The 12,915-nt window shown below is 39.9% G+C and overlaps 1 protein-coding gene across 1 annotated transcript in view; it reads right to left on the reverse strand.

The window, feature by feature from the left end:
- Window positions 1-6,076: 6,076 nt before the first annotated feature.
- cstf3 (cleavage stimulation factor, 3' pre-RNA, subunit 3) overlaps window positions 6,077-12,915 on the reverse strand; it is a 30,527-nt gene continuing 23,688 nt past the window's right edge. The window contains exons 17-21 of the mRNA XM_036585154.1: window positions 12,124-12,319; window positions 11,768-11,918; window positions 9,326-9,420; window positions 8,262-8,322; window positions 6,077-6,642 (exon numbers count right to left, since the gene is read on the reverse strand). Of these exons, the coding sequence (XP_036441047.1) occupies window positions 6,440-6,642; window positions 8,262-8,322; window positions 9,326-9,420; window positions 11,768-11,918; window positions 12,124-12,319 (706 nt within the window). The 3' untranslated portion in view covers window positions 6,077-6,439. The remainder of the gene's footprint in view (window positions 6,643-8,261; window positions 8,323-9,325; window positions 9,421-11,767; window positions 11,919-12,123; window positions 12,320-12,915) is intronic.

Here is a 12,915-nt window from a genome sequence, read left to right on the forward strand (position 1 = left end):
AAATACACAGCTGAGCTGCAAAGGAGCTGTTAGATATCAATTATAGCTGGTCAACTACAGTTTAAAACACTACAGCCAAGTCAGAACAAAACCTCATGGATCCAAAATGATAACTTTACAGGAGAAGGAAAAAACCTACTTTACTTTCAATGTAAGTCAATGGAATCAGACTTTTTTCCAAGTAATTTTGGGCCGATTCTTTTGGTCCATTCATCATTAAATTTACACACAACGTAAAGAGCAACAGGCATGTTTAAATTATGTCATAAACTGAAAAACTTCCGACAGCAGCAATATCAATATGTGGGTGTTACTGCAGGCATATTTGTTTACCCAGTGTTACATGGGAATTCTATGTAACCTGTAGCCTCCTGATATTAATCCCCCCAACTAGTCAGACCAGATTTGCACCCATGTATTAAGTAATCTCTAATAGGCTTATGTGGTTATCCTTAAAAAATCCTCAAGTTCCATAGCTAGTTACATAGTTGTCGCAGCCTTCTTGACGTCTGAACTGTCTTGCAGATTCTTGCAGATAATAGTATTGCATATCACTCAGAGTCAGAAATCAATGACCTGACAGATCAGAGCCAAATACTTTACAGGGTCATGTACACCACAACAGGACGTGGTGTCACTTTAATGTTATTGCTGGGGTGAGTCTTCAGCTGGAACTGGATTCACTCTGTTATACTTGGATGACATTTGCAAAATGACTCCAGACACATGAGAACTGAGAGGACAGCCCAGACGTTACGTCAGAGAGCATCCCTATAGAGACCCCAACAAACAGAGCACTTAGCAGAGAAACAAAGTGTGAAAAACCCTACATGTACACAGCTCGTGTATTCTATCCAGACAAATAGCCGACTGTCGTCAGTAAAGAAAAGGTCAGAAGTTCTGCAGATGAATATATTCTTTGTCGCTTTGTAACTGAGATGTTGTTCGGAATGTGAATATTCGAGGAAACGAGGCGAGTGTTCATTTTTTATCAATTCAGCAACAGCTGGCAAAGATGTTTTCTGCTTGTTGCTCAGGCCTGAGCCAGTTCAGCACAGTAAATACTACAGTATCAGAAATGCTTAGCTACACATTTTAGAAATGCATGTCCAGAAATGGTCAGTGCACCATTCTGGCTCTTTCAATAAATAGACACCCGCCTAAAATACTTTAGGGGCCAGATTCCCAGAGCCGGATTAAGCCTAATCCTTGACTGAAAACAATTTCCAGTGGTGATTCACTACTGGCACTGCACACAAGCCCAAAACCAGGCTTACTTCAAGAGGGAAACTCACCCCAAAATATGTTTATATATGTTATGATCATCCCAAACCTCAATAAGCAGCTTCCCTGATAGCAAGAGGACAGTGGGCCACTGTTGGCCCACTGATGGCAAAGCTGGTGGTCCATTGGCATTTTGCTCAGTGTTTTCCAGGCTGCCCACCGGTGGTCAAGCAGAGTATTAGACAAAATTCCACTTATTGTCACTCATTTTCCACTCATAGTCCAATTTACTGTTTTTTCCTTCCCTCGTTCTTTAGTTATACTTTGTAAATTAGCTTAATAGTAATAGTAATTTTAATCTAGCACAGGGTCACCAATATTTTGTCTGAGGGGATTAAAAACTAGTTAGACCTTGTATGGAGGACAGTAATCAGGGTGGTCTGAGGGTGGACCAGCAGGGGCATACAGTCAGCAGGGTGCCGACCTTATCGAGCCAGCGGACCGATATATGCTCACTATCTGGGTTGTTGAAGAATCCACTCACCAGTTCAGAAGAGAAGTGACAATCCAGGCCATGTATATCCAGAAGATCCAGTTCTGTAGATCTGTATCAGCATAAACTGGTTTATTTTAGGCAGCAAATATAAGCTGCATGAACGGATTATTAGCAGTGATTTCTGTGGCTTTTTAAAAGGAAATTCCATCGATTTTTCAACATGTCTATGTAATTCAAAGGTTGAGATGTAAACAAAGTTATTCCGAGTGGTTTGATGTGAAACAGCTCATTTTAGAAACTTACCCACTCTGATTTCTGTACAGTGGTGTTGAACCAGGGGTCACCATGACTACAACACAAATATAGACATTTTATTTATTATCTGAAATGACCAGTGAACCTACACGAGTCTTCTGAGTTTCTATGTGTAATGTTGATGATAAAACAGTGATAAATCTGAAATAAATTAGTTTCCTTTTGGGACTATTTTGCCTTACAGTGGCCTGCATGTCTCTCTCTGGCTGATATGACTTTGATAGGTTGATGCACAATCAACAAGCCATCCTCTCACCCAGTGGTCAGGGCTTGGTTTCCTGAAAGCATCTTAGCCACAAAGGTGATTAGGACTCAGAGCCCGCAATTTGCAAAACGGTAGGTCACTTCTAGCCTTCCTAACTTCAGAACGGTTTAAGGTACAAACATGATCCACATATCAGGACATTCAGCAGACCTGCCCCCAACTAGCAAGCATGACGGCATCGAGCTGTGACATCAGCATCAGTGGGTAACTCGGCTCGAAAATCACCTAAAATCCTGATATTAATGCTCTGCTTTTTTGGCCTTTATATTCCAGCAAAGGGTTAAAACAGCGACATGATTCACACATTAGACTCTGACCTCATCATCCAGAGTGATCTCATCCACCTGTGACCATCCATCAGCCAGAGATCCAGCTCCAAAATCACCCAAACCCCTGCTCGCTACTGTTATATTACACATGACAAATATTATTGTAAAATTAACTATATTTAGCTCTGTCTTTCAATTTACATTGATTTTGAGTATTAAAAATATCTGATATTAAATTTGCAACTCGGTTTGTAATTAAAAATAAAGCCTGTCTTGCTATGTATCAGTTTTAGCACTCAGCATGAATCCAAGAGGACAGAAAATCAATAAAAACATATCTGCCTTATGCTAATTGTTTTTTTTGCTCATAATAACCAATAGAATGAATCACCATCAAAATTCTTGCACTTTCAGCTCACAAACACTCCAGACTAACAATGTCTGAAAAGCTATCTGAGGTGCAACTTGTTTTCAAGATCTCTATAAGCAAAAAATTATTAAATTTTGCAGGTGCTAGGTGAATTTTTGATCAGAAATGACCCAAATTCATAAAGATATCAAATTTCTCTTTGCATTTACATGTCAAACAATAGCATATCTGAATAGCCCAGAGTCTCCTGAAAATAGCAACATATGGCCTGTGTGACCGTCCCATGTAAATACTTTATAATTGCAATCGTAATTGACCCAAAATACCAAAAAAATTCTAGGGTTCTAAAGGTTAAATAGCAGAGCAAGCATTACACCGAACACTCTCTCTACAAGTTATCTTAACCCTACATGCTTTTGGGAAACTGGGCCCAGATTCTGACCACAGAGCCGCTCTCAGCTGGATATTTGACCACTTTGACGAGTTTAAAAACTCCAGCACTCGTACCAGCACCACACACAAACATAGACCATGGAGTCTTGTGGTCAAAAACTGACCAATGATGGATGGGGTAGATGGGGGCTGATAAACTGTGCAGCAACAGATGTACGACAGTCTGTAATTGTAGCTTATAAAGTTGCAAACGAGTGGAAGTACAAGGTAGGAGTGTGTGATAAAGTGAAAGGTGAGGCAAACAGACTAACAGGAAAAATAAAGTGTGGATAAATATTATAAATATTATAAATATTGCAATATTGCGAGACAGGAGCATTTTTTATAGAAGTGGCTGTTCACAAGGGAATGCTACATTAAGTTTTATGTAAAAGTGATAGATGCCCATAAAACAAGGATGAGAAGCGCATTCAGACCTGTGCACTTAACTAGGGCCAAAGTCAAGCAGGTGTGACGCTCAGCAGCGCAGTACAGTTTGAACGTTACGTGTTCAGAAGCAGGTCTGAAATCCATTTTCTACCGTCTGTATCAACACATTTTCACAGTAATTGCTGCTGCAGTTGTTTTTATGACAATACAATGGACTTTTTAGTTGCAGCTACACTGATCAGGCATAACATTATGACCACCTCCTTGTTTCTACGCTCGTTGTCCATTTTATCAGCTCCACTTACTATATAGGTGCACTTTGTAGTTCTACAGTTACAGACTGTAGTCCATCTGTTTCTCTGTTGTGGTCAGGACCCCCATGGACCCTCACAGAGCAGGTACTATTTGGGTGGTGGATCATTCTCAGCACTGCAGTAACACTGATGTGGTGGTGGTGTGTTGTGCTGGTACGAGTGGATCAGACACAGCAGTGCTGCTGGAGTTTTTAAACACTGTGTCCACTCACTGTCCACTCTATTAGACACTCCTACCTTGTCAGTCCACCTTGTAGATGTAAAGTCTGAGACGATAGCTCATCTGCTGCTGCACAGTTTGTGTTGGTTATCCTCTAGTCCTTCATCAGTGGTCACAGGACACTGCCCACAGGACGCTGTTGGCTGGATGTTTTTGGTTGGTGGACTATTCTCAGTCCAGCAGTGACACTGAGGTGTTTAAAAACACCGGCAGCACTGCTGTGTCTGATCCACTCCTACCAGCGCAACACACACTAACACACCACCACCACGTCAGTGTTACTGCAGTGCTGAGAATGACCCACCACCCAAATAGTACCTGCTCTGTGAGGGTCCATGGGGGTCCTGACCACTGAAGAACAGGGTAAAAGGGGGCTAACAAAGTATGCAGAGAAACAGATGGACTACAGTCTGTAACTGTAGAACTACAAAGTGCACCTATATAGTAAGTGGAGCTGATAAAATGGACAATGAGCATAGAAACAAGGAGGTGGTCATAATGTTATGCCTGATCAGTGTACTTTTGATGGCCAACATTCTCACTGCGCTGCAGTATGTGCAGCTCCAGAGCGCATTCTAGTGGTGATCAGAGACCAAGCACAGGGTGTCCACTGAGACGTTGAAGATCTCCACAACAGGAGGTGATTTCACAAAAGCAAGAGTTCTCAGCTGGTCAGTTTTACTGGGAATTGAGGACTGTCCAGTGGAAATGTGAACTGGAGCTCCCCCTATGGGACAGTCTTGACTTTTGTATCAAAGTTACCCATCCCACTGAGAAAATTCTGCTTTCTGAAATGCTGAATTGTCGTAAATACAAGGTGAATACATTACTGTAGCCATTAAATACAAGTTATTCATTTTTTAGTGTCAAGGGTGAAAACACCATAAATATCAACATTTTCCATATTTACTGTGTCCACTCTCTACCTTTATTACAGCTTCCACTCTTTTCAGGAGACCCACTTTCAGTTTCTCAAAGAAACCTGCAGAAACACCTCCAAAGTTCAGTCTTAGAAGTTGGCTGATCATTTTCTGAAGTAATCAAACACATTCAGTGGTGTTGAGGTCTGGACTCTGGGGTGGTCAGTCCATCGTTCAGCTTCTTTGATTGATGTGTCCGTCTCCTTTTCTCAGTGAGGTTCTTCTTGACAGCTACACATCCTTTCAGACCCACAGCGCTGAGTCGTCTTCTCACAGTGGAAGGATGGACAGAAACACCTGTGGATGTTTTCAGATCTGAAGCAGCTTGATTTTCTCCTCTCTCTCAAAGATGAAAGCTATAAGTGCTGTTTATCTGATGGGGGCAGTTTTGGTGTCTACCAGGTCTTCCAGGTGGTTGTTAGGAGGCCCATTTTCTCTGTAGCGTTTAATCATTTTTTCACTTATTTTCTTTGACTTCCTTCTTCATTATGCAAGTGGACTGTTGTACATTTTCTCAGAAAAAGCTTTAGAAAAGTATTAACTTTATTGCAGTTTTAAAGAGTGGTGTCTGACTTTTTTACACAGAACTGTAAAACATTCAAATTAAAGCTTTCAAAACATTTTTCAAATGAAAAAACAAAAATTCACCAGACTTTTGTTTTTTTTACTGTTTTATTGGAAGTGAAGTTGTTTAATTTCCATTTGACTACAAAATGACGTTTCTGATGTTTTTGATTCCTCCATCCACCGAGACTACACATGGCAAGCTCCAAACTATGTGTCATATCAACATCCAGAATAAAAACTTTGTACAATATAAGCCACTCAGTTTTAAAAATAAAACTGTTTTTTTTTAAGAAACACAAACTCAAAGACAAAAACGAACAAGAATGATAAAGATGGGAAACAGCAAAGAGACTCGAAGGATCTTAAGTGACGAGCCAATCACGACGAGTCAAAATAACAAAACCTCTGCTTTGGAAAAAGAGGTCAACAGTAAAGTGATACATTCCGGTCCTCAACTCAGTGGACGTGCGTGTTCATGCGCACTCACAGAAAAACCATCCATTGAGAGGGAAGCTAAGAAGTCATCACTGGAGAGAGAGAGAGAGAGAGAGAGAGGGAGCAGTTATGTTAACAGTTAGGGTTTAAGTGTCCGTAGTGGGCACTGATGAAGCAGTGCTGAACAGAGAGCAGATCAGTGTGCGTGGTTTTGGGCAGGGCTCATCGAATCCTCTTCTGCTGCCTTGCTCGGTAAATATCGTTAACCGGTGGGGCGATGGCCCCTTTGTCTTCCTCCTCGTCTGAGTCGGCGTTGGGCCTCTTCAGGGCCTTATTGGCCACAGCGTGATTCTCTATGGGCCCGTTCCCCTCGCTGGTCGCGTCAGGACGACTGCCTGTAATCAGTTCCACAGCAGCTTCCACAGCTACACAATGGACAGAGAGCAAAAGAACACTAAGAACACCATACCAACCACAGCAAAGTTACCATAGCAACCAGATTTTGAAGAAATAAATAATTGTAAGGCAATAGTATGAACACTTTTGGCTTCTTTAGTTTTGCACTGGAGCTATGAGACAAATCTACGCTGTTAGAAATAAAGGTTCTGTGCAGGTACATTTTTTGTTCATCAAGGTACAAACAGTGTAAATGTTCCCTCAAAGGTACAACAGTGGTTGTAACGTCTGATTGTGAACCTTAAATAAGTTTTTCCAGGTGAAAAGTTCGTATTTGTACCTTTTTATAACCGAATGTTTTAAAACAGAACAGTAAACTAAAAGCCTGGAGACGAGACGGGGTGTGTGGAGTCAGTACAACTTAGGAAATATAATTTCTGTGGATTATGGTTCAGTTATGTTCCCTGACTAAAGGTACTGAGATGTACCCTTGAGGGTCCTGCCCCAGTGACAGTTTAGTACCTTTTTGTCTGAGAGTGTAGATAACAAGTAATGGAAGTTTATGCACACAATTTAGCACTGTTCAAACTACATGCCGAAACAATCACACACTTGCCTCACACCATGTGTAATTGTTAAGAAATCTCTAGCAGACTTGATTATGTGGTTTCTGATACTGTATGACACACTGTCATATATATACACGGACCCAAAAAAAAATAAATAAAAAAAATCAGGCTTCAAGATGACTTACTACTACTATTAGCCACACAACATATTTTGTTCCATTTTAAAACCTTTTTGCTGTTAGAAAAACAAAGATACCGCTAAGTTTCTTTGATTTTTTGATTGAATCCATCCTTCTACTTTCCAAAATTAAATGAAGGTCCTGGACAAATGGTTAGTTACATGTTTAAAGATTGTTTTTAGCCACTTAGGTGGGCACCCTCTAGCGTTCTGCAGTCATGTTTCTGATATAATGGGAGAAGCAGGAAGTGGGCAGGCATTGCACATACTGCCTCCGGTGCTTAAGCTTCCATTTCTTGTTGGCTACATTAGCCTTATAGCTCCAGTGAAAATTTAAAGAGGCAAATTAAAGTCTCTTTAACTTCAAACAGTCTAATGGAGATGTGCTGGTGAAAAGGATAAGAAACAATGTACAGAACTATGTAAAGAATGTAAACGGTCAAGTTCTAGGAGAGATGTAAAGCCACAACCTAACATTTCGTCGCTGTCAGGACAAAATCTTAAAGTTTTTAGTTTGAATTCTAATTTGAAAATGCCAGTTGATGTTTACATTGTGTTTTGACCAACTGACCGACAGAAATGGTTCAACATTTCTTGGAAAAAATCCTGTTACTGTCAACTTCCATTCAAAGTTAAGACAATTTCTTCTTTTTACTGTAAAGTTACCTTTTTTGGAGATATGAGGTATTGTCCTGACAGGGACAACATCCTACAAACACCACTGTTGTAATACTGTCGGGCTATAGCTAAAGGAACTGGTGAGAAAGAGGAAGAACACTCTAAAGTCTCCCTGCAGTCTCTCCCACCCAGTGTTTAGATTTACATGAGTTTGTCTTCTGGAGAATTTTGGGTGGTGTGCTCTGAGCTTTAAAGAGCCTCAGGGCCAGTGTGGGATACATACTCTCTGGCAGCGTGCATCTTCTAAACGACTCCATCAGCTCATCCACTTTCACAAACGGACCCTGCAGAGGAAGAGTGGAAACAAAAAGTTTTCACATGAACTATTCTGGAAGAACTGTCTCATTCTGGCCTCCACCCCTTCAGCCTGTCCACTCTGCCTCTCACTGCAAGTTCACATGAAGGGTTTGCCATATTAAGGGCTCTCTCCGAGTCATTTACAGGGAGTGGAAGTGGGCTATAAAAGTCTCCGACAGCAGGCGAGCTTCGATTCAAACTTGCAAACAACGGCACTCCACAGAAACACTGATACAGAATGTAATTGTTATGCTTAAATAATAGCAAAACAACAGTAAGGATTAGGGACGCACCAATATGGGAGTCGCAGGCCAATGCTGATATCTAGTATTTTTTCATGTACATATCTGCTTATGCAGCACAAGTGCTGATGCTGATTCAGTAACACTTATAAAATGTAGAAAATCAGACTAGATCTACCAGGATTACAATGAGAAATATAACACTGAATTTTGTAAAATAATGAACACAGTAAAATTTTTAAAATACTAAGATTTTAGTGCAGTAAACCAGCATCACCTAAACATATAATTTAACATCTGCTGATACACATCATCATGCATCTCTGATAAGAACTCTCAATTTCAACAACAGAGAGATATTCCAGAAGAGCCTCAACTAGGAAGCATGCTTTAGATAAACATCACTGGGCCTTATTCACCAATATTTTCCCAAGTATTTTGTTAAATATGTTCTTGAGAAAGGTCCTAAGAAAAAGTCTACGCCAGATTAATGACGTGTTTTTAAACCACAGGACTGTTTGCACAGTGTTGAGTGTGCGTAGATTCTGTTCTTACCTAAGAACAAATCCCAAATAAGAAAACATTGGTGAACGTCAGGTTCTTTGTGAAAACTACGTAAGTGGGATTTAAGAAGAGATTATTTCTTTTGAACGGTTGGTGAATGAGGCCCATTGTTCTTAAACAACAGGGTCTAACTAACAGAACGCTCTTAGTCATAGATAGTGGTATAGTGGCCTGTAATACTGACCGTAAAACAAGTTGGAGGAGGCAGCAGCTTCATGAGTACAACAGCAGCGGGAGGGACAGGAAACACTCCTCCAGGAACAGGGTGCAGGCCGGGGGCTGCGTCACAGATACATATGGCTTAATATTACAAGCATTACTTATTAAATGTGTATACAGTATTGTGCAAGAGTCGTCACCATACATCATTTATTTAAGTTCCAGTCAAATAACAGCCATTTAGTACAAAACCAATTCCAAAAAAGCTGGGGAGGTAAATGAAATGCTATTAAAAACAGACAGCAGTGATCAGTAAGTTCTGTTTGGCCTACATTCAATAAAAACACATTATTTGGTGTTTTACCTTATGAACCTCATTGTTTTTTGTAAAGGTAAGCTCATTCCAAATTTGCTGCTTGCAACATGCTCCAAAAAAGTTAGGACATGAGCATGTTTACTAATGTTACATCACCTTTCCTTTTAACAGCACTTAAACATTTGGGGACTGAAGACAATGATCTAGTTTCGAAAGCAGAGTTTTTCTATTATACTAGTACAACCATACAGGGCCTTTGTTGTCATATTCTGAGCCTAATAAACACACACTTTTAATAAGGGACGGTTCTGGACTGCAGGCAGGCCAGTCTAGCACCCTGATTATGCAGCCAGGCTAGTGTAGCATGTACAGAATGTGGCTCAGTGTCGTGTTGAAATAAGCACTGACGTCCCTGAAAAAGACGGCATCTAAAAGGCAGCACATGTTGCTCCAAAATGTGTTTAGCGTTAATGCCGTTTTAACGGATAAACAAGTTACCTGCTAACTGTTTTTAATGCAGTGCTGTTCATGTGTGGTTTTCAGCATCGTCCTTTATGCAAAGTTATGATGATATTATGCACTTTAAATGAGGGGTCTCTGACTTTTACACAGTATGGTAATGAAAGCAAAAAGTGGACAAACTAAACACTGAACAATTTATTCAGTTGTTGAGGCTGAGGCTTCTGTGTAATTTTTCATGAATTACGCTTTATTTCTTTTTTTTATGGCTCTGAAAAATGAAAAATGATTAAACGTATCTTGGAAATTAAACTAATAAAGGCTTTGAGGTTTTTACAATACTGCATGAGGTTACTATTATTGTTATTCCAGATAGAAGACTATGAGAGTCTTGCACTCTTTTTAAGCACAAAAGCCTGTGTAGAAAGGTGAGCTTTGTGAAAGTTTTGTAAGATTTCCTTAAATGGGAATTCTTCTTAAATTCATTTTCCCAAAGATCGTGAAGAAATGTTTGTCATAACTGCTCACAGCATAGCGTCAACAGCAAATGACATGCCAGGTCTTTATTCGCTGCATTTTGTGCCGCCTTTATTTCGCAGCCAGATTATAATAAAAGCATCATATGAGTAGATACAGACGTCCTCATTCAGTCAAGTCGCTGTATTTCTCTCTGTGCTGTTCTTACTACAACACCGCAAACATGTTCTGGCTGCTAATTCTAATCCTTCAAAGAAATAATACATCCTGTCACTGCTGCTTGTCCTACATTGTGAATGCATTAGATCCAGGGCGTATGTTCTCTTAGGCTGATCATAACATCTGGGTTGATGAAGAACCGAACATCAGGCTGTCACTTGCCTTTATTGCCATTTTTGACACTGAAACTTCAGTAGGTTAGTCCTAGTTTCTGTCTGAACTGGAGCATCCTGACGCAGACTTCTCTAATTCGCTTTCTGAACGTCATCTCACAGATATAAATATCTGCTTTGGTCCATCAGGGCTGAACTACAACAGCAGCAATTCTTTAGGGACTCTGGGTTTTGGCTTGTATATGAGAAAGTTTCAGAAAAGTTAGGAATGTCTGATTCTGGCTTAGAGATGATTATGATTAAGAGACGGTGTGTGTGTATGTATGTAGGTGTGTGTATATATATATATATATATATATATATATATATATATATATATATATATATATATATATATATATATATCACTGCTATTGAAACAAAACCCTTTATCTCTGAAATGATAAGTTTACAGGAGACGGAAAAAACATACTTTACTTTTAATGTAAGTCAATGGATTTGCAAGTCATTTTGGGTGATTTGTTTTGGTCCATTCTTCATGAAATTTACAGACAATGTAATATATATTGTATTTAAATACATCCCAATTATTCTTATCCCACATACATCTAATACCACTATAAACATAATGCATGCAGGAAAAGAAAAAAAAACTTTTGAAAAAGTGCTCTGGGGTGCATTTTTAGGAGCTCTTTTTTTGGATAACTAATGTCATTCCTAGGAAGCTGAATATCTTGTTGCAACTGTATACCTGAAGTAACTGTCTTCAAACAGGAGGAATTAATTACTCAAATGAAAGAAGTGGCTCGTCAGATGAGGACAACAAGATTAAAGCTAAAATTAGCAAGGTAGACATCTCTAGTCCTAACAGACAGATACTTACGAGCGAGGTGTCGAGGCTGGAAGGGTATCATCTGGTTGGTGTCCGGTTTTGGATACTCCGGCTTACGGTCAGTCTCATCCTTCAGAGCGGGGGCTGAAGGGGCGACGACTGCCTCTGGGATCAGTGCAGCATATTTGGCACGGGACACGTCCTGTCATTCAACAGTACAGAGACAAAAGGGGACAGAAGGATGTGGGATTACCTAATGTAGCTACTACTAGGTGTGCATGATACACACTAGAGCTCAAAAGTTCAGAATAAATGTTTTTTATTAAGGTAAAAACATTGTGGTGGCAGATAAACATAGCCAATGACTAACAACCTGAGATTTATATACTATATATTTTTAATCTCACCTTGTATCCAAGGGCTTTGAGTTCACTGGTGGAGCAGGGGTACAGATCCATGAACTTATATCTGTCCACAAGCAGGGCCGTCTCCTTGCCCTCGTATTCGTCTTTAAACGCCATAAAACGCCTCCGCTCCACCTTCAGGATACTGGCCAGGTCTCCAATGTTGCTCTCAAATGCTAAGAAGCGAGCCCAGATCTCACTGTAAAACACGCACACGCATTAAACTTGACGCAAAACAAGCTAACTGTGATTTGAGTCTGCTGGGTTAAGACAAATTAAGGTAAATAAAAGAAAGCAGTAAATACATCCACTGAGACATCATGGGGATAAAACAATAGTTCTAACTTCTAACCTGGTGCTTTAACATGTTTAGAGGACAGCGCTGAGTAACGTTTGTTTACTTGTCAGCTAGCTAGGTAGTCAATTCTAACATTTTAGCTGAATGGGTGTTTCCTTTTTGCTTTTTGTAAAGAACATACTCCTTGCTTAACTCTACATACAATTCTGAGTATATATGATGCAGAAATATTTCACTTGCAACTTATATTTATAATATTATTTCTTTGAAGGTACATCATTTCACTTATGTAAAGAAATGCAGATATTAGCAGTGAAACTACACCGATCAGGCATAACATTATGACCACCTCCTTGTTTCTACACTCATTGTCCATTTTATCAGCTCCACTTACTACATAGGTGCACTTTGTAGTTCTACAGTTACAGACTGTAGTCCATCTGTTTCTCTGCATACTTTGTTAGCCCCCTTTTACCCTGTTCTTCAGTGGTCAGGAC

The sequence above is a fragment of the Colossoma macropomum genome, unplaced genomic scaffold (genome assembly GCF_904425465.1).
Source record: "Colossoma macropomum unplaced genomic scaffold, Colossoma_macropomum, whole genome shotgun sequence".
Taxonomy (NCBI): Eukaryota; Metazoa; Chordata; class Actinopteri; order Characiformes; family Serrasalmidae; genus Colossoma; species Colossoma macropomum.